Raw genomic sequence first — 27,994 nt, forward strand, 5'->3', positions numbered from 1 at the left:
TCAAGTGTCTTTTCGGTTAACATAATCGGCCATTTTGGATATACTTTTATTCTATCCATCTTCCGAGTATTTGTTTAGAAACGAATCTATTCTTCTATATGTATTTATAATCGAATTTACATTATGTCTAATATTATCCTTATCGAAAGCTTGCTTAGGAATTAATCGCGGAGTATCTTATTAAGTCAATAACGCGGTGTCGCATTAATTTTCGATCGCGAAAAAACTCGTCGAACATGGTCAAGTATGTGTTGGTTAGTGAGTATCAACTTGCGTGATTATTTAATTTGATTAAGCGATTAAATATATCGCGACAATGGCTTTTTGTCGAAGAAAACATTTTGCACGCTACATTTACTTGAGTAGATAAGAATAGCGATAACAATTTATGGAAATCATTGTCTTTCATGATATACTCTCATATACTTACAATAATTTTCATGTATTAAAATCATATTTTAATCATTTTCGATTGTGTAGTGTACTAATGCAATGGTTAGCGCGTCACCTGCCATTAAAATTTTGTGCAAAAATACCGCTCGTTAATTATATTCGGGTGTGATTAATGTGCGTGTAATTGTAATTAATTGGTTTTTTTTTCCAGAGAGTATCACAAAAGAGCGATAGTAGTGAAATAAAAAAGGTGAAGTATAAAAGGAAGGAGAAGGTCCGGAGCGGTATCAAATGACGGCGAAATAACCATGAGGTGAATAATTTATTATTTTTTATGTATATATTATTATTATTTGACACAATTTAATCAAAGGAAAATTTTAATGCATGCTCTAATTACATTTTGAGATGTAGTTTGGACACTTGTTTTAAATATTTAAATTAGATTAAATAGATAAATTTGTATGTTTTACAGATTAATACTGTATATTACGCTGTATAACTGCACATCGCATCGATAAGGATTTAAACTGTTTTCTATTTTAATTACAAGGTAAGATTTGGGAAAATTGATAGATATATGTATAAATTATATTTAAAAAATAATAAATACATTAGAAACAAAAATCAAACAATTTATAATGTTCTTCTGATATTCTGATTTATATATTAAAATATAAAAATATAATAATATTGATATAAATATAATATTAATATATAAAAATATGCATTCAAATTTGCAATAATAATAAATGCAATAATAAATTCTTATTTATTAATTGTTTTTTAAATTACTTCATATTAGAAATCACATTATCTATCTTAAAATCATATTAAAGTATAATAAAAATTATATGATAATAATAAAAGTTTAAATTAAGAATATAGAAACATTATAAATCATTTATCTCACACATATACATATAATATAATATAAATCCATTCTGTCTTAAAATTAAGATAAATTAGAATAAAGTAGGTCAAATACTTAAATTCTGGAATATATGAGAATACCTGTCAATGTGCATACAAAAATGCACGCTGTAATTACATTTTGAGATGTAGTTTGGACACTTGTTTGAAATTAGATTAAATAGATAAAGTTGTATATTTTACAAATTAACACTGTATAAAAATAATTTATAAATTGGATATTATTTTTATTTATACACTATTTATATTAATTTGGTTATTTAGTCCATAAAAATTTTTCTATAGATCAAATATATGACTTTAGTTTGTTATTGTACGTATGAAAAATAAAACTCAATGCGTATAACAATAATTTTTTGATATATTATTACTTATTTCAGGCGCTGCTACAATTTATATTCTATTTGCATGTTACAGATCAACGTAGCTTCGATGCAGTCAACTCCGTTGCTGCGCATCGGGTGGTGAGTGATATGAATTACATTTTATTACGAGGTAATGATTTTATAGTGAGTTGATTGTAGATTTTGGATTTTAGATAGACTGTAGATTGTAGTTAGTCCCATTACCTCAAAATGAATAAATGGATTACAACAGATTAGATTAATATTTCATATTAAAATCAACAGGAAACATTTTATAATACTTTTATAATACGTACATTTAAACTAATTTATTTTATAAACATACTATATAATGATCATTAATTGCGTGTATGATTATAAATTCTTTAAATGATTATATAATCATTAATAATTTAATGTTATTGTATATATATTTAATTCTAATTTTTTGTAATCCGATTCATATGGATTGATAACTTGGCTCTATACTAATTAGAGAGATATATTGTAAAGTAACGTGTATGTTCTAAAAGATATTTTGCGAGTATTTTATCGCGACTAAAAGAACAACAAAAGAGATAATAATTCAAAATTTGCAGAAGAATTTACGATAATATGTTAGACTTTCTATAGTCCGAATTATACGCGCCAAATTATATTTTTTTTTTATTTTTAAGATTGCCCGAGATATACTGTTACGTATTTAGGCGAGAATAGCACGACAAGCCGCATTAATTGTAAATAAGTTACGGATTAACAACACACAAAGATTGATAGAGCAGAGATATCGAGTTCTCGCGTAACAAAAAGCGTATAAAATTTTTTTTCATTTAATTCTCTGTAATTCGGTAATATTAATATTTATTTCAATTAATATTCATTAAAGGGGCTTTTAAATAGAGGGGAAGAAAAAATATTGTTAATACTAGAAAATTAATAATTAATGAAGCATCACTACTAATGAAGACGTCGTCGAAGAAGACATGGAAGAAGCCATCGTCATCCGTGTCTGATACAGCACAATGAACTCGATAAACTGGTGCGATAAATTATTGAACAGATTGATTCCGGCAATTCAAAAATCTAAGACACGTTAGAATACCGTGCAAACCGTGCGTTCAAGTTCGGATGCAAAGTGTCGCGTATCAAGATGCGGGAGTATCGTGCAAAGTATCGCGCGTTTAATTGCGAGGGTGTCGTGCAAAGCGTCGCGCGTCGAAAGTTTGTTGCATCATCGCGTGATATCCCAATTTTGTAATTGTCAAGGAGAATATCGTACCACCGATGCCGATTAAATGGGATGTCTCATTGAGACACGTTGCTTATGCAACGTTCTCACGCCTCTTGTGCCGCGGCACGAGGTGATGCCGGCCGCATACGTATGTCATGTACGTATGTACATCGACTGTGCGGTTTTGAGCTTAGGCTCAAGTATCGGCTGATTGGGGTTACGCTCTGCTTCGTCAAATGGTTCGACCCGAATCGGTTGGAGTTGAGTCGATCGTCTTGGAATCGTCGCTAATGAGTCTCTTCTCTTGTATCGTCAGCAATATAAGTATCGCATTGAGAGTTGACTGAATTAATTAGGCCCGATTTTCGCACGCTAGAGAGGTTGACCTCCCATTTTTTAAATTGTATAGATTGTTTGCACTTAATAAATGGGGATCTTCATTCTCGAAGCGTCTACCCTGCCTTTTGATATCGCCTGTGGTATAGCACCCTGGTGTCTCAACTGAAATCGTACCTAATCAAATTCAAATCAACTTGAGATGCGAACATGCGCGGACAAGAGTCGAGCGAACCTTGTTATCGTAGATTTCATACGATCGAATCAATCTTCTCCCGTTTTGGGCTTAACCCTTGCTCAAAGATAACGTTGAATTCCCGAGTTGTCGGCTCGTCGTATGATTCTCGCACAAAATGGGATATTTTGCGATCGCGAAATTGAGAAATGTCGAGAAAAGTGTAGCGCGGTTCTAGTGCGGGAGTGTCGTTGAAAGTATCGCGCGTGTAAATCAACAGACTCTGACAACGGACAATTTTGACTATCCTGAGAGGAGGACGAGGTCTAGGAGAGGCATCGAGCGCTAGCGGAGCATGTCAGAGGTGAGAATTCATTATTTGTTTATTAATCATAATTAAATCAGAGAATTATGAATTGCATCGAAAAAAAAAATTATAAAATTATATAATTTTATATTTGTTGTATACTCTGCGCGCGTATCAAAAATAAAATTTTTAATGCGTAAAATAATCAAAATTCTTGGAAATATTAATTATTTTAGGCACACTGCTATAAGTTGGTCTTCATTTATATGTTATAGATTAATGTAGAGAGAGCTAACAATTTAGACAATCTGAGAGGAGGAGGAGGTCTGCGAGAGGCATCGGGCACCAGCGGAGCAACCCGGAGGTGAATATTTATTATTTATTAATTAATTGGATTAAATCAAAATTTATAAAATTATGAAATTATTTAAATACATTTATTATCGTATGCTTGGAATATAAAATCAAAAGATACAATAATAATTGTACAACAATTATATAATTATTGCAAGAATCGCTATAATTTCCATTATTGATTTGTATTGTATTTGTTTGTTATAGATCTACGAAGCTTCGATGCAGTCAACTCCGCTGCTGCGTATCGGGTGGTGAGTCATACGAATTTCATTTTATTACGAGGTAACGGTTTTGTAATTAGTTGATTATAGATTTTGGATTATATTTAGATTGTAGATTGTAATTAATCCCGTTACCTCAAAATGCATAAATAGATTACAACAGATTAGGATGAATATTTCATCCTTCAAAAAGAATAGAACATTTTTTATAATACACAGTATATTTTACTTTATCTATTCTTTTTTAAATTAACGACACTCTAATGATTATTAATTTTGTACGTGATTATATATTTTTTAAAATAATTATGTAATTATAATAACTTATTTTTATAATGTATTTATTTAATCCTAATTTTTTAAAATCTGTTTATTCATGTTGACTGTGTATGATAACTTGTCTTTGTACTATTTAAAGCAAAGTCTCATTAGAATATGATGTGAACTCTAAAAAATATTTCGCGTATATTTTATCGCATTTAAAATATCGTATAGATTCAATATTCTACGAGACAGCGTTTTAACATATATATTTATAAAAAACATTGAACTGCTTTTTTTTTTTTAAGTTTTACGTATTGCTTACGTTATTTTATATATATCAAAACTAATATTCTACATGTATTTTTTTATATTTTTGCATATTATTGCGAAGTCTTGAACAATTTTAATTGTCTCTTTGCCAATGGTATAAATAACGTATATCGGATTTTTGTCATCGATGTATTATGCAATATTTGAACTATCATAACAAATCAATACTTTCATTTTTTGCATTGTTATATTATATAATTATGTTTTATGATTCTATTTTTTTTATTCGTATTATCTTATTCTATGATGCGCTATAAGCGCGTCATAATTACTTTAGACAGTTCCTTTCGTAATTTGGGTAAAAAAGATCATGGCTAATGTTACGGTTAATGAATATATAATCACAGAAGACATCTTCACTTTTAATAAAACATGTGGCAACGCTCTACTTAGGAGAAATGGAAATAGGAAAAGGCTGTATATGTGGTCGAATTTTCACGAATGCGCCGGATGCAATTCAATGTAAACGGTGACTCTTGTATAACGCGAGCGAGGTCGCAGTTTTGTTGTTTTTATGCATTTTATACGGGAAATTGCCACGACCATTTATGCCAATTTTCTCCCCTGGGAATCATTTAGCTTACTATTTCTAGTAACATCGATGCTCGTAGTATATATTTTCTTTTATTATTTTATGGTCTTTGATTACTGCGGCATTCCAATTTATATAACAAAAGAGATACTGTACATATGTCGATGATGAATAAATTAATAAAAATTAGACGAATAGAAAGATTTTATTCAGCAAAAAAAAATCAATCATAACGAATGTAAAAACTGTATACTTTAAATAAGTAGAAAATAAATTGATGATGCGAAAGGATATTCATCGGAGTTAATTGCAGTTTTCCATAGCGTCTAAATAAGATCTAGATATTATGTTAAAAATTTTTAATCGACGTGAATACCATACATTTATTTGTCCGCGTTTCATTGCACATTCCAGCCAACCTAGTTTTGCCTATATTTGCCGCAATCGAGTTATATGTATAGTTACCATATATTCTCTTGAGTATCGCGCGCGCGCGCCACCTCCATTCGTTTTCTGAGGGTAAAGTTCTTGTGTGAATTTTTTGTGAAATCAAAATTTTACTTCTACCTTCAATTTCAATTTTCTTATATTTATGGATTTTAGAAGATTTTGATAGGTTTAATTTATATAAGAATTGAATTTCTCTACTTTATAGATACCTCACAATCAGATAAACAGTAAATAAATAATTTCTTATTTACAGGGGTTTAAAAGAGGAACTTTTGGCAAAACTATAAATTAAATAGTTTGGGAAGAGAGTGATTTGACTGCTTAAAGTATCAAAGAAGAGATGCTAATTAGAAAATTGTAATCGAAAGCAGGAGAAAAATTTCGAGTCGGGTTTTCATAAATTTGTTCGTTATAAATGCTTTTTGCGCGATTTTCATCATTCCAGGGGACTTTTTTCACGAAACATTAAAAATGTAAGTTTAGCATTTTGTATTATTGAGACAAAATTCTCCATCAGCGAATTCAAATCAATTTTCCACATTTGAAAGTTAAATTTCCATATAAAACGAGCAAATTTCGTGGAATTCTTTCGCATAATTTTTCCTTGCTATATTTCTATCATATTTCGTTAAGATTGCTCTCTCGGATTTGAGAGTTGATACGTGGCGAGAAAAAGAGATAAAACTTCTTAGTAAATGAGTCTTTCATTCTATCTAGGGCAGGGCTAGTACATGTGAGGATGTCTAAATGCATTGCAAGAAGAAGATAAACCGTAAACGTGTTTAATCCAGTCATCGGTATATTAATGCCAAAGAGAAAACATGAGAAACTGACGAAAGGAAATAGAGGACGAGGAGAAAGAGGGTGAGATGAGAGAATAGAGAGAGAGAGAGAAAGAGAGTGAGGGTGTCTCTCTTGCCTCTTGTTTCTTTGGCGTAAATGAAAGAACGGTCGGGAGAACATCGTCGAGGTCGGACGATGAAAAATAGGGAAAAACGTGGGCGGTGGAGCAACGATGGAAACCATTTTTTGTCCTGTATTTCTCACTCTATTTTCTTTTTCTTTTCCCTCATGTCGCTGCGTTAGTCTTTACTGATGATGAACGATTTTATTTTGCGTACGGTGCCATCGTCTATATTAAGATGATATAAGATTCGGTTGTCAGACCGAAGCAAAGGCGATGACAGTTCTCATGAAAAAACCTCTTGCTCAGATTTCAGAATATTTCAAAAAGTTTTTTTGAGATCGACTTTGCGAAAATCAAAAAAGAACTCTTTCTTCGAGATTTTTTAATAATTTGTACCTCACGAAATATTTTAGAGGAATGTTCCTTAATAATCTTAGGCTCTTTTCATTTTTTACGACATATCAAATAGCTTGCTCTTTGCCTCTTCAGATTCAAAGAAAATTTTTATGTATTTTCTTTTTCTACAAGGATTTTGATAATAATAATTTCTTTATTTGAAAAATATGGTACAATCTTCAAAAAAATAAAAAAAATATTTGCTTTTATATTGTACTTATACTTCTTGCTTGTATCACTTAAAAAACGATGTTTTCATCAAGACAATGAAATCTGATGTTATTTCTAGATTTCATTTTCTGAAACTTTCATTCTCAGGAGATGCGATAGGATGCGTTACGGTTCGTCGTACCGATGAGATTCAAGGATGCATGATAAGCACGCCTCTCCTTCCAACAGCTTACAGTGTTTATGCTAATAGTAATGTTCTTATCATGAGCTTTTATCTCCTGACAAGGGAGAGATCCATCCCGTCAGCAAGCAAAATTTGTATGCACGTATTTATCAGTATAACATATACTACAAATTCGCGTTAATAATTATTCTTTATTGATTAATTATAACGAGAGATTTTATATCATGTATATATAGATATTTTTATATATAATTTTAAATTAACGCGTTATAACTTAAAATATATCTCGGATGTATAAAACGCATCAATCTCAATCGACGATAAATGACACGGTTATATTATATATATATATATATATATATATATATATATATATATATATATATATATATATGTATATATTACCAGACAATAATAAAATTAATTGAAAAGGCGAAGCGATAATAAAAGTAATTGAAAAGATGATACGATAGGAAAATGAAAAATGCTCAAAATTCAATACATTTATTGGTACAATTTGTTTACATATGCATTATCCAATATAAATGCGAATGGTTATTACTTAGAACATAAAACATCAAAATAAATATTTACTTTTCTGATTATTCTTTTATTAATATCATAAATTATTAGTTTATTGATAATATAAAAACTACAAATGTACATAACTAAAAAAAAATTAGTATTTTTTAAATATTAGAAATAAATTGATTAATAATATTTATGAAAAATAATTATAAAAGTAAATAATATTTAATAATTACAAATATATTGTTATTATTATTTATTTATGCACGTTGTACATTTTTTTTTCAATTTTCTTATTATATCTTTCTTTAAATTTCTTTTTGTGTTATAAATTTATTTTATGCTTAGTGTTTTAATTAACATTTGACATTTTGACTTTCCGAATAATAATCGCTGATCACAGATATAGGACAATATGCAAATGAAACGTACAAAAGTCTTTTGGGTATTTTAAAATAGGAATTGCTATGTACCAGGAACGGGCGCCGAATTGAATTCTTCGTGGAGGTAGTGCTATTATTAATTTAGAGGATCAAAGGCGATGTCACACGACGGCTAATTAGCCCCGCAGGATATGGCGGCAATACTCAGAGTATGTAGAAGTGCAAGCCAAATGTATCTCTTTATAAAAGGTCTGCGCGAAAATTCAATTATGAACTAGTCTGTCGCTGACACGATGACAGTCGATAGTAGAACACGATAATAACCAGAGAATATCATATCGCCGAAATTTCAGAACAAGTTTCTTCAAGTTCTGTGTCTATAAGATCATTAGTAAAGAAACGAAGAAATAATTTGTAGAAACTCATATATATATGTGTGTTATTTAATTTAAAACGACTTTATGAAAGAAAAGTTCAGTGAAGTTTTCTAATTTTTCATAATTCAACCTCGGTGATAATATTAGGTAACTATTATATAAAACTATGCATTGCAATTATGAACAAAGAGATAATATGTCCACGTTGTATATCAAATATAAAAAAATATAAAATTGTGTATGCCTTATATTTTTATCAAGATGGCCAACATTGTAATCTGCATCTAGATTGCTGTTATTATGTTGCTACATTAATAAAATGTGAAGTATATGTGGAGCAGAAAGAAAGGCTTTCGATACCGCGAACATTGTTTTTATCTAGAATGACGTCGTGGTCGTGCCAGCAAAAACAGAAAGATCTATCGTCATAACGTGCCAATGGTGAAACAATCACGAATTTGTTCTCGCTATTTCTCCATCCTTCTTTCTCTCAATTCGGTCATGTCGCTCTATCGGAAATTGCAAGGTAGCGGCCCGCCGATTCCTTCCATTTCCGGTCGAGATATAGCGCATCGCTTCGGTGAAAATTCGCTTCGAGGTGTTCACGGATAAATTATCGTGCAAAATCGAGGAGCGCGATAACAAAGTGATCGTTCGGTTTCGACGAGAAAATTCGTTCACACGACTCTTTTTTATTTTATTTTCCTCTTCGTACAAAGAAAATAGCTACCGATAAAGTTCGAAATGCTTTTAACGTTTCAATACTGAATCTTCAATCTAGATGTGTTGGGTGTAATTAAAATCTTTTATTATTTATTAGGAATTATGTTAAGGACTAAAAAATATGACGTTTTAAAGCAATTTGTTTAAAAACTTTTAAGAAGATAATTTCAAATATTTATTATCTTGAAGAGATGCAATTCTTAATCTAGTCCTTAACAAATAATGAAAAATTTTAATCATTTTCTGATTTTATAATTGAACCGTTTAATTGTCAATATATTAAATAATGTATGGTAATGTGTTACAAGGAATATGTTACTAGAATAAATTATGATCGGAAGTAATTACGAAGAATGTTAAATAGAGATTATGAAAAAATCTAAAATATTATAATTATAATTTATTATAAGTTATAACTTATGAAGATTATAACTTCGGAAAATGAATGATATTTTGAATTGAGATATCATGATTATATGTATATATTCATGAATTAGGAAGTTTTATAAACTTTGGCATGGATAAGGATGCAACGAAATATTTTATCAATCTATTGTACACAATACGATTTGATCACGTTTTATTAATTAATCTTTCGCTTTTATCGATAAATGCGAACTAAAACTGATGTAGCCGACATTTTGCTCTAATAATTGCAGACGAATTAATGTCCCTGGATGAGTGAATTTCGCCGAGCGTTGATTGGTATACTCAGTACATATCTGGGCTTAATATCGTAACGACGACTGTCGGCATATAGCAAAGTCGCGTGGGTTGAGAGAAAAATTGATTCGGTAAATATAATTAGAACGCAAATTGACGGCCCTCTTCTATGTTGAAAACACGATTAAAATAAATTTGAACGTGAACGAGATTTTTTTAGTCCCATTTTTAAACGCGTACGCGACTGACGGGCTTGAAATGCATCAACGTGTATATTCGCCCTTTTGCTTTTTTATTCTTTCTTTATTTACATAGTTGTTTTATCTTTTATACACTTGACTGTGAATTTGATATTGCTGATACGTTTTGAGAAAATAATGATATTTCTAGCGTTAAATCATGTATTCTCTTATATATGTATACATATATGATTAATTTTTGAAATATATAACAAAAATATTATCACAAATATGTGATAATATTGTTGAGTATTATCAAGTAATATATATCATCGATTAAAACATGAATATAGAACGTAATTTTATAATTTTATTATATCATAAGATAAAATTTTTCTTTTGTTTTTTATTTCAATATTAAATTTAATATTTATTTTGATATTTTAAGCAATCACAGATCACTCTATTTTGAAATTATTTAATCTAAAGTTTTGCCAAAAGCTTTTCTTTTAAATCTCTCTCTCTCTCTTTAAATAGAAAACTATTCGTTTACAATACAATACAATTTTTAATTAATATAATTACTATATAAATAATTATATAAAATTATAAAATAATTAAATTATAATATTATTATTAATTTTATATTAATAATAATATTATTATTTATTCATTTAAGTGACAATTTGAATATTTCGTAAATAAAAACTCATCGTTTTCAGATAAAACTCTTCCGAGACTTTAGAATCTCGTTATTCTAAAGCGTAATTGTATTTTGCTCTTATTGTTAGCAGTGACAAATTAGTGATAGAATTTTCAGAAAAGCTGCAGGAGAGAGAAATGCAATTTAGAATGTCTCAGTAATGCAAGCAGCTCCGTAAGCGAAAAGGTGACGTCGCGAAAAAGGATGGAGACAACCCCTTGCGGCTTGTACATGCACGGCGAATCTTAAATTCCGAGCCTACCGCGATAATCTCATTTCCTCCACCCCGCTTTACTTCCGAATAACCGAGTGAATAACTAGCGTAATTGCCGGCGACCTAGTTGCAATCGACGCCGGTGGTTGCATTTCGAATACGACAGCTAGCGGGATAGAGAAGGCATGGTATACATACTGAAGGCTGAGGGCGACGTATAAAGGGCTCGCCGTTACATTGCGCGTCAAGATTACACTTCGCGATTTCGTATCGGGGGATTAATCATCCGCTCGCGCTTTAATTACGATCGCCGGTGTTTTACGCGCAGTTGCGGTATACGCGCGAATAATTGCACAAAGTTACTTGTCTTGCAAACGATTGCCATGCACAATATTATATATATATTTATGTAAGTAACTCAGCGTTCAGAATTTTCCCCTGTGTGTGTAGCAAATCTTTAATATATACGAGAAGTGAAAGAGAAAGAGAGAGAGTATATAGTATTATATAGATTTATATATGATAAATATATTTTAACGATAATTGATTTTTAATTCACAATAATTTGATACAAGTTATGAATAAAATGAATCAATTTTTAACTGACGATAAGATGCGATATATAATAAAAATTTCCAGACACATGTTTTAAAAAAAAAACAAAGATTATTTTAAAATATAAATTATATAATTTTTTAAAATTGGATGATATAATTTTATTTACACGAATTCTCGATTCTTCTGGTCATTCTGCATATAAAATTGTTAAGGTATATATTGATTATGAAAAAATGTGTGTAAACTTGATTGGTAGATCTATTTTGACGTAACAAAATATGAATATATATTTATTCGATAGATCGATAAATCGATAAATCGATAGATCGATATATCGGTAGATCGATATATCGATATATCGATATATCGATATGTCGACCTATCGATCTATCGATCTATCGATATATCGATCTATCGATCTATCGATAAATCGATATATCGATAGATCGATATATCGATATATCGATATATCGATAGATCGATATATCGATATATCGATAGATCGATATATCGATATGTCGACCTATCGATCTATCGATCTATCGATATATCGATCTATCGATCTATCGATATATCGATATATCGATCTATCGAACTATCGATCTATCGATCTATCGATCTATCGATAGTTCGATAGATCGATATATCGATATATCGATCTATCGATCTATCGATATATCGATATATCGACCTATCGATATATCGATCTATCGATCTATCGATCTATCGATATATCGATATATCGATCTATCGATATATCGATATATCGATCTATCGATATATCGATCTATCGATATATCGATCTATCGATCTATCGATATATCGATCTATCGATATATCGATCTATCGATATATCGATCTATCGATCTATCGATATATCGATCTATCGATCTATCGATATATCGATACATCGATCTATCGATATATCGATATATCGATCTATCGATATATCGATCTATCGATATATCGATCTATCGATATATCGATATATCGATCTATCGATATATCGATCTATCGATCTATCGATATATCGATCTATCGATCTATCGATATATCGATCTATCGATATATCGATCTATCGATATATCGATCTATCGATCTATCGATCTATCGATATATCGATCTATCGATCTATCGATATATCGATCTATCGATCTATCGATATATCGATCTATCGATCTATCGATATATCGATCTATCGATATATCGATCTATCGATCTATCGATCTATCGATATATCGATATATCGATCTATCGATCTATCGATCTATCGATATATCGATCTATCGATATATCGATATATCGATCTATCGATATATCGATCTATCGATCTATCGATATATCGATCTATCGATCTATCGATCTATCGATCTATCGATATATCGATCTATCGATCTATCGATCTATCGATCTATCGATCTATCGATCTATCGATATATCGATATATCGATATATCGATATATCGATCTATCGATATATCGATCTATCGATATATCGATCTATCGATCTATCGATATATCGATATATCGATCTATCGATATATCGATCTATCGATATATCGATCTATCGATATGTCGACCTATCGATATATCGATCTATCGATCTATCGATATATCGATCTATCGATATATCGATCTATCGATATATCGATCTATCGATCTATCGATATATCGATCTATCGATATATCGATCTATCGATCTATCGATCTACCGATATATCGATCTATCGATCTATCGATCTACCGATATATCGATCTATCGATATATCGATATAATTAATTCTATATATTTAATATGCCATGAGCAGCTCTCATTGAGATATTCACTTTTAAGAAGGTGTAATAAATCGATATTCGCAAGTATTGTTATCTCTTTTCTCTCTCTCTCTCTGCAATGCTGATTAGTTATCTCGACGCTGCACTGTGTGTATAATTTTTATTTAATTTATTGTGATAAAATGGAGAAATAGAGTTAATATGTATAAATAATTATACACATATATACACAAAATAAATGGCGCGCACATAGCGCATGTAAGGTTTCAGTCCTGGATAAATAGCTTAAAGTTTATTTTAATGCATATCGTAGACGTTTCCTGATTATTGCGTTAAATCACGAGTAATATAGTTGTGACGCACCAGGAGGAAATATTACAGAGACATTTTGTGTACTGAAACATAATTTGTTGAAATATCACATAGTTCTGCATCATGATTTTCAAATGTGATTTTTTTTTGCACAAATTTGATTTCTGTCATCGATTACGAGATGTGCTACCTTTCCACTCGTTCGCATAAAATCCTGTCTTTTGAGGACTTTAAAAAGTTATGAGTGCATTCGACAGGAGAGAAGACAATTAGGAAGGAAAAGAGAGAGAAAGAGATAAATAAATAAATAGAGAGAGAAAAGGAGGGAGACAGAGAGAGGGAAAAAGCGAAGTCTTTCTGCGTGCAAACTTTCTTCATCTCGTCGTTGGCATAATAATTTTCTCATATTCATATTCATAAGTACTGCATGCATATTCACAATAAATTTCCCAGCAGAATCGTTGTACTGGAAAGTGTAAATTATTTTGTAGCAAATTGAAAACTGGCTGCGTGGATGTTCAATATAGACGCGACGTTGCCAGGCGCCATATTTCTCATTCCCATACAAATGGTTAGTCTGATGAGAAATTGTCAATTCCAGTTTTTCGCATATACGATTGAATCGCGTTACAAGCGACACAAAAGTATTAGAATGGAGTTTAAAATCGCGCTAATTATACGGCTTTGACGTTTGATTCGGTTTGACGTATAACTGCAAGAGAAGAAAGAGAGAAGATGGCATCAACAGATAAAATACTTTAATTATGTGATATTAAAAATGTTATAATAATTCAAAATATTATAATGTATAAAATATGTCAAATGTCACAAAAAAATTTGCTTTCGAAGAGTTATAATCTTTTTAAGCCCTTTTAAAAAATGAGAGGGAAAGAGAAAGAGATTACTTTCCGTCATTATTCGATTTCTGGATTAATAAGCTTTTGATGTTTGTTTTACGCACATACTCTCGTTCTATTTTGAAAACGAATGATGCGATAAATTTTGTTACACGTTAAGCGACATGAATCTTCTGGAAATCTCTGTTCTAATATATGTATCGTTGAATCTTGTCAGCACATGCGTGTTATTAAAGCAGATCCTTTTGCGAGAGACCGTTTGCATTAAAGTAACTTTCAATTCCTAACTTATCGGACGACTTTCTCTAAATAATTTATTTTTGAATAACAACCTATTATTTAATGATTATCTAATCTATTGAAAGAATCAGTTCAATCTGTATATGTTACGCATTCAAATTAAAAATTAATTTTTTATACAGTGGTTATATAAAATGTCATATATTTATAATAATTTTATCATTTTAAATTCTCTATAATTATTCTCCTTCGAATTTTATAAAAAAATATTTTAAGAAATAAAAAAAAATATATATATATATATTTACCAAATAATAGCGATTTTACTTTAATCGTTTTCTCTTTCTTTCTTTCAATTTTTACTTTTTATTTTACAAATAATATATGATATATAATGTACAAAATTTATCCATAGTTTATACATAAAAAATTATATATTTTAGTCAGCTATTCTACTATATTATATTTTGAAATCAAACATAATATATAAATGTGCTCTCTTTGAAAGAGATTTATGATTGCTCGAAAACACGTATTGCCTGTGGAAAATGTGTTTTCAATTGAAATTGCAAGTAGTTTCACGATAAGTCCCCAGTAGTCAATAAATCGGGCCCCTTCCCATCTACGATGACCTACGCTTCGGATGCATTGTCCGTCTTTCTCCCGTTCTTCTCTCTTCTCTCTTTTCGCCGATCATGCTGTCATCGTTTGTCTTCGTCGTTTCCGCTGACCAGGCCACCACCACTCACTCGCTTGCCTCTGTAGAAGCTAACTTTTTCCCTCCGGCAGGATGGACTGGGTCGGCGAATCGAATCCAGCGTTTGTTTCTTGCTGCAGAGAGCTGCCGGAGGGTGCGAAATTTTCCTAGGTAGTACGCGTGAATACAAGAGAGAAGGAATAATGCAATAGATAGAGACAAGACAGATCGAACAAAGATTCAAGTGATGGTAGTGAACGATGCGAATCGAAGAGAAAGAAGACGAGAGCGAGACTACCGAATCACATGTGAGGAAGACGGGATGAATGAGACAACTGAGACACAGTGGATCAAGAGAGTAGGAAAAGTATTGGTTCGTTTGTAGATGGAGGGTGAAGAGAATAACAAAAGAGAAGATTATCTACATTGGCGAAAGAATACAAAAATGCAAAAGGGAGAAATGCATAGAAGCGAATCCGAAGGAAATAGGAAAACAGATCGACGTCAGAGCGACGAAGATAACTGGAGAACGAAGGATCAAGCAAGATGAAAAATAAGGGAGAAACTACGTGGAAGGCAGCCTGAGTCGGATAAACGAAGAACGCGCTTCGACAAGTGCGAGAAGGATAAAAAAGTCCGAGAAGTTAAGGGAAAACTCGGGATTGAAAGAGAAAAAGAGAGAAACAGAAAGAGAGAGGGGGATCGAGACAGAGCTTCGCAGATAAAAGAGGGGTTGCGCTTTCCCGCGAAGGGTGAGAGAGGGAAAAGGCCAGGGTGGGAGAGCTAGCTGCCACCGCACAGCTACACCCACGGTGACGGTCGAGGTGGACCTCAGTCGTCCGCGCACCCTCGAACGGTGAGGGTGGTCGTGCTCGGTGGTGAATAGTAGCTTTCGCCGCTGCCAGTACCAAGTGCTGCAAGCCACGTCACACTCCGCCTGTTTCAGCTGACCTCCGATCTGTGCGACGTTTCCCGCCGACGTCACAGCTGTGCGGGCATTCGACCTTTGGCGACTGACAAAGGGTGAGTAAGTAAAATCGTTCAGCCAGAAACCCCAAAAGGGATCAATCGAGACGTCGCTCTTTCGAGGCTCATTCTCGTTTAACGACAAAGTTCTATCGAGTGTTTAATTTTCGTATATTTGATTGTGAAAGCGATTTTTTAGTTAATTAGGCTTGTAAACAGCGGTAACATCGAACAATTCTTGTTCGAAAAATAATGCATAATAATTTAGATTAATCTAATAAAAGACAAATTAGCAAGGGATTTTTCAAAACAAGAATTAAATAAACTTAAATATGTTATTAAAATTGGTAATCGAGCTTTTCTAATTTAATTGTTAATCCAAAAATATGAACTTTATCACATTAGTATGTAAACGACGATATAGGCAATGTAAAAAAAATATTGTGGTTTTATGCGAAAATATTTTAAACGCTTTAAATGTGAAAAAATTTATACAGATATTATTATTTTCAGAAATTATGTTGAAGTATTTGTCCAAAGCTCATAAATGTCATGAACCAATCGATGTCGAGGCTCTAAAATAAAACAGAGACATTTATTGGCGAATTTCCCTGTCGTTAAGGGAATTAAGTATAAATTCATTATTGATTCGTTATTTGCTCGTTAAATTTGACAATCAAGGAACTTGTTCGATAAATTGTTAGCAAGCTTCAACGAGATTGCACTTGAAACGGACAAATTTATTGGAATATAGCTCATTGTCAGATTACACGATTGAGATTGTCGCTTCGTTAAGAACTTGTTATGTTTTAATTGTTGAAACAGCACGAACGGATGATTAATGAGATTTGAATGATGTAATTTTTGTTAAACACAATCGAGTCAGTTAATCGAGTTTATTAAGGTTCATCGGTTAGATATCGATTTGATTAATTAGCATGGGTAGCACGTTTCGCTCGGTCTTGAGATGACATGCCTGCATTTATTTTAAATCGTTAATATAATACTGAATTACTTTGATACGATCTGTAATATTTGAAATTTTACAACGACAGAGATAATTCTCTATTATTTAACTTTAAAAAAAAAGTATACTTAAAAAAATTTGTAGCAATTATTCAGTAATATTAAATAGAGACTAGAGTTATATAAATATATATCACAAATTTATTGAATCTTTTTTGTTAAATGCACGAATGTATATTATTATATATCTCGAAAATTCAAAAATGATACAATACATCTTTGACAAAAGAGTTTCCTATTAAAAAGTTAATAGCGTCTACTAGTGCCTTCAAAAGTCGGCACAAAATATGAATTCAGGATTGAGGGCACACAATCGTCGGCGATAAAGTATCTCGTACTTCTCTGGAAATGAAGTTGCGACGAACGTGGCTCGCGTTTCGACGCGAAATCGGTGTGTAGCACGTTCGTGAAGCTCGCACGAGGGAGATCCTGAACGTGTTTGCCTTGCTCGCGGAAGCAGAAAGCGAGGTTAAACAGGCAATGCTTTTTTCTCTTTTTCCTCGATTTCCTCGCTGTACCTATTCGTGGTAATCGATACCCGATCGACAAAACGTAATTCGTATTGTAATCGATTGTTCACAAATGAGAAAGTCACATTGTTCAAAATTTACAACGGTAAATTATATCACAGTGATATCTAACAGATTTTTTAAAAAAATTGACAATTATTATCTAAAGTAAACTTTTATCAAATTCTTTACATTCGCGGTATCTTTTGTGTCGCGTAAAATGTTTAATATATTATAATTTTATAATTAAGTATGACATATATTTGTAATTAATTTGTATTCTCTTGCATCATATTTCTTTCGATGATTCTTTGAAAAATCTTGTAATGTGATTACATTTTATAGTTACATATCGTCAATATTACAGTAATATCGCAGTCGCATGTCACTTTCATTAACACCAACTTGATGCTGATTTTTTAATCGATATGTCATATTGCGCTGCGTCGTTGGGGTCATTCCAAAGGGACATTGGTCCCTGGGCGTACAAGGTTCTCCATTACAGCAAAATAGGAATAATAGGGAAGCATGCGGGTATTGCAAATAATTTACTGCGCGCTTGTTTATCCGTTTCTACTGCAAATTGGATACGCGTTCGTCGGGAATAGTATACGGTCTGTCTGTTGACATATCGTCACCATAAGATCACATATCTTGTTGATGCATAAACATAAGACAGAGAAAGAGAGAGAGAGAGAGAGATGGAGAATGTGTGTGGATATTCTGCAGAACACAAAATATTTTCGTCATTTAATATTTCAACATATTTTCCAACGAATGATGTTTTCTGCATATGTATATCGTACTTTGTTCAAATTTGAGTTAATTAACAACCTTCTAATATATGGTGATTTCTGAATCAAATTTTATCAAATTCAAAAGTGTATAGTGTATAAATATATTTATATTATAATCGGATGTTATTTTTTATTATATATACATATATAATAAATATAATTTCCATTATAATATACACATACTTTAAAAAATAATTGGTTATATAAAAAAAGAATTTTTTCTCTCACCGTAAAATAATAAAAATAGTTACGGATCCGCGAGATTCTATTATCCATTTTTTTCTCTATTCAAACCAGTGTAGCATATACGCAAAACTTAATGCTCTAAAGATCTGTATTTTTACCTTTTTTTTAAATAAAGATAGCAAAAGTAATGATACATTTAAAAACTAAATTTCAAAGTCATGACGCATATCGAATGATCATAATAGCATTCTATTCGTGCAATTGATCACAAGATAAAAAAAAAAAAAAAAAAAAATTATTATATTACATATATAGTTATGAGTTAACTATATGCGATAAAATATAGATTGCAATTTAAAAACTCATTTTTTTCCAATTCCAATTTTTTCAACCATAAAATTGTCCCCCAAAAAAATTGGTATCGCAAATCTCCTGTGTGTGTTCGATATATTATAAAATAATATATTTCCTTTTTTTGATTGTCAAATATAATAAGAATAAAAATAATAAAAGAGATAAAAACGACGTAATATAAATGTGCGGATTGTTAATTTTAATTAATTATCACAATTATCGCGACATATCGCGATTATTTTCATATGTAAAAAAAATTCATTGAGATGTCATTGAGAAATATCCTCTCGAAGATGGGACGCAGAAATCGATACGCGTTTCTCGCGCATGTAATCGAATCTATGTTTTTCATGTGTAGGTTCTCTTGTAATTTGGAATGAAAGAGTTAACGAGTTTTCTGCACGAGACCACTATCTCGAATTCTCACTTCTATCGACAAACGGGAAGCATGTGATTCCTGTGAAATCGATGATTATCTCGATCCTTGAGATTAATCTTGACATCTGTAAATTAGAATGTAAAGCGCAATTTGTCGAGAGAAAGAGAGAGGGAGAGAGAGAGAGAGAGAGAGAGAGAGAGAGAGAGAGAGAGAGAGAGAGAGAGAGAGAGAGAGAGAGAGAGAGAGACGAAGGAGAGAACGTATGCAATTTCTGCGCTAATAAGTACGCATCGCAAAGCTGCGTTTCTCGCAGAGATAGTTCGCGACTTCCGTCGTCGCGTTTAACTGTCTTTCGTCATTACTAGTTTCCAACGAATTGATATCTTTCATACACCTCGCATGACTCGTACTCTGTTCCAGTTTAAACAGTGTCTTACTTTGTGTGCGAAATGTTTAACATGTTATAAAATGTATCTCGAGGCACAGAGTTTCGAGGTATTTCTGGATTACAAGAAACATTTTTAACGCTTATCTAATTTGTAATAAATTAAATCAATTTGTTAATCTGCACTTTTATAGTATATGAGAATATATAATATGTATATGAGCTTACAGTTGAAAGGATAATGAAAGAGATTAAAAAATTAATCATTGATCAATAGTAACTAAGAGTAGCATCGTTTGCTTGTCTTTATTTACTATGATGGAATGTTAAAATATTTATGTTTATAAAATAAGACGCAAATTGAAAACTGTCTAATCAAATATTAAATATAATTTACTCGGAATTCGAGAGTTTTCCAAGATTACCGCGCAAATATTATTCGAATGATGAAAGTGATGGAAATTGATTCATTGCAAACACAAACAATTGTTATTTCGCACGATTATAAATATTCATCTACGCACGTAGTTTTTGAAATCTCATTAACTATGTATGTATTAAACTGAATATTATTTATACACTTTAGATATGATATTCATAAGATTATGTATTATTTGATTACAACGACCTTTAAATTATAAAAACTGCCTGTTTCTCAAATACTCAAATAAATATTTGTATTATCGTAGAATTCTGCTAGGAAAATGCTGTACATAGATAAACAATCGATTAAATAAGTAATTGCTGCCTTGTACGAGCAAATTGTTACTCGATTTTGTAGATGTTATCCGGACGAGAACTATTTATCCTCGAATAGTGTTGCGGCGAGCGATCTTTTGTCTTCGCAGATATGCAGGATGTGCGCATTATTATTCTTCTAAGTAAGTCGCAGCCATTTGTACGAAGTCGAGGAAATGCTTTTCCTCATCTTTTACACCTAGAGATACGGCCGAGATAGTCGGTATATAACAAAATCCGCAGCTCAAAATCCTATCTCTCATGGCGCTGTAGTTGCGAATCGTGAGACGTGGAAGAGAAATTATTTCTATATAACTACATCATTTGTGATTTTCTGATTCATCGGTACAATTTTATTATTTGTTTTTGTCGTCCTTTTATTGTTCTTATCTTTCTTAAACTTTTAATATTGATTGAATTTTCGATAACAATCTATCATGTTTCATGATACGAACGGACGATGTTATGGTTCTTGTGAAGAAATTCGCTAAATTACTTTGTTCGCCCAAGACATCCGCGGAGTTGTACTTGTCTGCAACTTCGTTGGCAACATGCGCAGTTTGACTAATGAAGCATTTGTTCGAGGCACGATTCATAGACGCGAATAATTTCGATTCCTCTCTCGAGAATGTAACTCGAGATGTACATGTTATACTGATATCACGAATCCCATCCATGCAAAATTCTGTATATCGGTGTATGGAAATTTGATTATCCTCTTTGTTTATTGAAATGATTAACGATAGCGTATGGATAGATTTGCATTTACATTACTCGATACAATAAGGAGATACGCGGAACGGCTGATTGCTAGAGCGATTAACAGAGAAATGAAGAATGATTGATCATTAGAGCGATAAGTTTAGAATAACGAAGATTACTTGTCGAAATTATTAATATATGGCTTGTACGCGAGTCGAATATCGGTTAGAAACTGGGCTATCATGTATGCAGAAATAGTTGGAGAACTATTTCCCACTCTGACAGTTTCCACGACGTAGTACGAGCGCGATTCAAACTGATACTTAAATAGGGCTAATGACAAATGAGCGATTGATCGCCCTCAGAATCCACGATGTACCAATAATAATAATTTTTATCGTTAATGCTCGAACAAGAGGTCCCCATTAGGGAATTTAAATCTGCATTATTGAATTGAAATGAAAATTTTACGCTGACAATCAGACACGTCGGATATTATGCATTAATTATAATTTCGATTTTCATAAACGCGCTGCACGCGTTTAATGCTCATTCAGTGAACGTATTAAACTTTATTAACTTTATTATTACGGGCTTTCTTACGTGTAAAATAATTTTCGAAATTTACCTGTACACGCGCGAATAAAAATCTTCCCAATATAAGATATAAAATTTTCATATATTTCGAAACATTTTGTCGTGTATAATTTAATTTGTATTTTATAGAGAAACGATAGTTGTTAATTTCAGCAAGAAATTATTGTACAATTACATTAATAATAAGACGTAAAACGGAACCCTGTTTAGATAATCGCTATTATAGCTTTATAGATTATTGTAGTCTACTTCACCTTACTATATATCAGATAGTATAAATTAATTTGTTTTATGTTATCAAAAAATTTACAAAACTTGCTATTCTAAAGAAAATAATGTTAATTATTTTAGTGAAAAAGCATGATTTTGTTAACGAACAAAATAAAATGTGGTATTTAGAAAATAATCGTTAAAATAGTGTTGGAAATGTTCGCAGAGTATCGTTCTTTCCGCTTATCAATTCATTGCGAAGTTATGAAGCAAAAGCGCAAGCACTTATAACTACTATTATAAATTGTTTTCGCTTCTAAACTTTTGGAAATGAGTTAATGGTACATACTACATTGTTCTTCTTCATCGTATCAAAGTATTCGGCTGATAATTTCCACCCAAAGAGGTCTATTTAGAGATCTCCAAATTTCTTGCGCGAAAATACTTGAATATTAATATTAATATTCGCTTGCTATTCATATTTTACGAAAGCCAAAATTTTTATAGAAATAATAATAGTATTTATAACGCAAGTTTGTGTGTGTGTTTATCGATATTTTATTAAATGTATAATTTTACAGCGTAAAATTTTTACTTGTTTCTCTCCCTTTTTTTTTTCTTTCTGATTTAGAATTGGCATATTAAAGAGAACCAAGTAATATTTTGAAAAATAGATGATCGAGACAATACAATGTCTCTGCTGAGATTATAATATATGTCACTTTGTCACTAATGTTTGACTATGCGCTGCATAGAATATTTAGAAATCAATTCTAAATATTTATGTATTATCCACGTGCTTCTGCATTATGCATGCGGACGTTGTATCTCTTATACATAAGCACATATTGCGTATGAGCGGAAGGCTCAGAATGACGAGACAGGAGGATGAGCTTATATTAGATAATTTTCATGTCAAACGTCTATCATGTATAACGTCAAAGTGTCATATTATAAACCTGTCTCCTAAAGATAGGGTGAATATTGTGTTGTTAATATAGTTGAGTGAATAAAACATTTTGCCTGCGCCTCAAGCCTTGGATACTATATTGAGCGACCTAGAATAATCGTGCTAGAACGATATCACGATTAATATTCTGTTAGTAAAAGTTGTTAGATAAAATATGGAATCTTTGTGTATTTTAGAAGACAATTTTTCTTACATATACAAGTAATTGAATTTTTAAATTACATTTTTTAGTTATTAAACCACGGCTACACGCATACAAACACACGTATACATACATGCACGTATATATCCATAAGCTTGTAATAATTATTCATTATTAACTTTTTATTTTTTGATTTATTTATTATTTTACTGCATTATAACTTAGCTTTTCATATTCCTTTTCTTGCAAATGGAATATTTATTTCTGTTAAATTGACGTTAAGTTTTGTAAATTGCGTAAGCTTCATTTCAAGAAATTTTTTATACGTCAAGAATCGATTTAGAGTTAATTGCGTATTTGCCGATTATAGATTATGATTATAAGCAGGGTCTGTTCGTGACACGCATGAAAATAGGAACGATGTTCCACAAATTGCTTCTTCCACTTTAAATCGGTGGCATTGTGATGGTAGTTCACCGTGATAGAGCGGTTATTGTTATCGAATCGCTTACGGTTTCTATTTTTTATTCGCCGCTACGTTCCATAGAAATTCATTACGTCGGTTAGAAAAAAGAAAAAATTTGTTCGTTTAATTGCACGAATTCTTTTTTACTTCAGTTTCAAGTAAATGCTCTTTCGTTGAGATTCATAGATAATAATTATACTATTGTCAGTATAATGTATTATTCTTTTCATCTTTTTCTTTTATTTATATGCATGTCTTATTTATATTATATTCATGTTTTATTTATACGCATACAATCAATATGTGTATGTTTGTACACGTATGTGTTTAGTTAAAATTTATATTAATTTCTTTAATGCGCCATTGTGAAGAGATATATTGTGAAAAATTATATTAAGATTGATATTCAAAACTATTCTATGTGATACTTTTTTATTTGTTAATTTTCACGTTCGTTCTATATTAATGCAATAGCAACTTTCGTCGACAGTCAAACGACAAAGTGCGAATTTGATATTTTCCTTAGCCGAGGCGAGCAAAATGTCACTCTTCCTCTCTCGCGATGTTTTCCCGTGGAAATCCGTATTTGCATAACATAAATTTACGGCTGCTTTAAAAGGGTATCGGGAAGAGAGAACATGCAACACAGAAGCGGACAACTAGCAAAAGATTCAGTAAATCTTTAGATATGCCTCTCTTTCTCTCTCTTTCTTTGCTTCTTACATTTTTTATATTATTTTGCATTTATTACTTATACCGAGATTCTTCTTTAGCGAGCAAAGAATGCACACTTCCGGTTAAGTGAACACTCGAATTTCGTTCGAGTGTTTCGCCATTTGTATGACATTGCATTCGCAATTTTTCAACGCGTTTCGACTTTTATTTCGTGAATAATAATTAAAACGTTTGAGCGTTTGTATGGTTTTATTTCTTTCTTTATTATTAATAATCGTAATGAAACAGTCGTAAATTACTTTTATTTATATACATCCATTTACTTTTATAATTTAGTATATAATGATGCACTTACTTTGTCATTTATCTAATGTTTATTATCATTTTAGCTTTAATTTATAGTCTTTCATTAACGAATTATTCTTCATTTTTTGCACTCTTTATTTTATAGTAATAATTTTCACAAAATACAATTATTATTCTTATGATTTTTGTGTTATTAATCATGCGACGATTCTTTTGCGCCAATATGTTGATTATATTCATAGTTATTACAATTCAATTTTTATTATACTGATGCAATTTATTTCTTCTATAAAGTAATAAATGTCAAAAATTTATTTCAGAGAGAACTCATTGATAAATTTTCAAAATGAGTTTTTATCTCTTTTTTTTCTTTCTGTCTCGCAAACTTGGCATAAATAAAAGGAGTGAACAGTTATATACCCATACACACACATTACAAAGTAAGTTCATATTTTTAATGAAAGTATCTCTAAGAGTGACTGGACAACTCTAGAGAGTTGATTGGGAAAAATTTGAATTTCTCGATAGTCTAATGGACTGACATTAATAAGATATTTCTACTAAAGTCTACCATTACGTGGACAGATATATATATATATATATATATATATATATATATATATATATCTGTCATACATCGATACATCAACTATGTCTGTGTTCTATGTATATACTTTATCTATTTTTATATTTTCACCTATACGCGCGACATATTTTTTCCGCCTATCTGCCGAGTTAAGGGGTGGTGCAACGAGAAAGCGTATGCAACTGCGAGCATCGGAAAGCTTTTTAAAGCGAATAATGCGCAGGGGCTAGAAATTATACGAGCTCGGCTAATGGCGCCGCAACGGCTGGTATTAAATCATGATACCAGGTTGCTCTATGATGTCGGATTATCGATGAAGTTCACGGTATACGCTGCTGCTAAAAAATGCATAAAGCTATTATGAAATGTAAATTTTATACAGATGAAATCCAATTAATCAACACATTACGCATCATTATTAATAAATATTAAATTATATCAAGTTTATTCATTTTTTATATAACTTTTTTATATTAACTTTTATAATCTAATTATGCATGCAATAACTACAATATTATAATACAATGTTATATAGAATGAAAAAAATATAAAGGAGAGAGGGAAAGAAATAATATTATTTATTTATTATATAACTTATATTATTTAATCTAAATAATTTAGAAATCTTGTTTTATCAATTTTGTTTTATAAACAGTAAAAAAATAAAAGAAAAAAAAATTTCTTTTTATGTATTTAAATATTATATTAAAGAAGCAAATAAGTTAAGCGCGATATAACATTAACTTTCGTGTTACGAAATTAATAACTGTTGATGCATTCCAGAAAAAATATACAGTTGATCTTAGTTCCTGCAAGTGCATCATTATATTTATTCGTGTTAAAGTTTGTCGTTGTTTCACTATCACTAAAATGCAAAAGGTTAATCTTCATAACTCGAACAATGCGCTCCTCGCATACGTGTCTACCGCGTTCACAACGTTAACGATTGCTTAGAACACGTCCAAACTGCACTATCCTCCACAGTTTGCGGACAATTTCATTTCCAGTCATAGAAAATTTATGCAAATCGCCGTGAGGAGTCGAGCTTTATAATGAGTTCGCGAGGTATCATCCGATTTTAGATGGCGCGAGGAAATACAGTTACCGACTCTGAAGGGCGATTGTAATGAAAGAGAAACTTTTGTTATTATACACAATCGCCGATGAAAGTGCTTCTCGGAGCGCATAACGCAATAATAATGATAAAAATAATAGACATGTATGTGTACGTAATTGATAACTTAAATCCTTAAGGTAAGGAACGTCATGATGAATTCAGAAGTAAAAAGATTATACTGAATTAATTCTCTCTCTGTTTCTCTCTCTCTCTCTCTCTCTCTCTCTCTCTCTCTCTTTCATTTATTTCAAATATAACTTATAAAGATAAAAAGAGCATGCTGTTATAAAATATATTTTTAAGTAAAATATAATTTTGTTAAAAATATAAAATAAAATTTTCTTTCTTTATTTCTTAAGAAATATTGAATGAAAAGAGAAAAATAGAAATTTATTTCTACTGTTTATTTTCGTCTAGTGAAAATTGTAATATTTTCAACAGTATTTTGCTGTGTAACTTAGCACTGTATAGCTTATTTTTAGGAAAAAAAAAACATTTGCAATTAAATTTAGCATTTGAAACTTGTATATTGATACTTTAAAAAGAGAGCGCTTGTGTGGGCGTGAGTATTAGTGAATTGTGATGTAATCAATATGTGGATGATAGAACAGAGTGCTTTGTTATGTGAGCGTAAATAATCTCTGTCGATACGAATTTTCAAATGTTTTGGGATCATTGAATACAAAGCGTAATCAAAAAGCTGTCGCGCAACGTGTAACAAGATATTATAACAATCGCTATTTGTAGCATATACCATACATACACGGCATTTAATCATTATTTTAGAGACAAAGAGAAACTTTATTTTACTAATTACATTTGCTAGAACCTCTAATAAATTGATTGCAGCAAATATTTAACGAAGAAGAAAGCGCATCGCGCGCGATTATCGCTAATAACTCTAGTTATGTTATTAAAATATATTAAAATTAAAGCATGAATTAATATAAGATATATCGATCCGATAATATATATATATATATATTTAAACAATTTTTTTACTACTAATGTATATAATACTAATATTAATAGCACAATTAATAAAATATATATTAAACAATAAGAGATTTCTAAATTTTTATCTATACGCATATAAAAGAGAGTTTAAGCTCTGTAAAAAATGTTTTCCATATGTACCTTTTA

The 27,994-nt window shown here is 31.1% G+C and overlaps 1 protein-coding gene across 4 annotated transcripts in view; it reads left to right on the top strand.

The window, feature by feature from the left end:
* Window positions 1-3,654: 3,654 nt before the first annotated feature.
* The window catches only part of LOC138932594 (uncharacterized), a 116,185-nt gene continuing 91,845 nt past the window's right edge, over window positions 3,655-27,994 (top strand). For all 4 annotated transcript variants that reach the window (XR_011446790.1, XR_011446792.1, XR_011446791.1 and 1 more), the window contains exons 1-3: window positions 3,655-3,776; window positions 3,995-4,083; window positions 4,281-4,327. Coding sequence is in view for 1 of the 4 variants with exons in the window: in XM_070294574.1 (XP_070150675.1) it covers window positions 3,768-3,776; window positions 3,995-4,083; window positions 4,281-4,327 (145 nt within the window). In the remaining 3 variants the exon portion in view is untranslated. The remainder of the gene's footprint in view (window positions 3,777-3,994; window positions 4,084-4,280; window positions 4,328-27,994) is intronic.

This window comes from Polyergus mexicanus, unplaced genomic scaffold (assembly GCF_030449975.1).
Source record: "Polyergus mexicanus isolate NDT 795.1 unplaced genomic scaffold, iyPolMexi1.0 SCAF_4, whole genome shotgun sequence".
Taxonomy (NCBI): domain Eukaryota; kingdom Metazoa; phylum Arthropoda; class Insecta; order Hymenoptera; family Formicidae; genus Polyergus; species Polyergus mexicanus.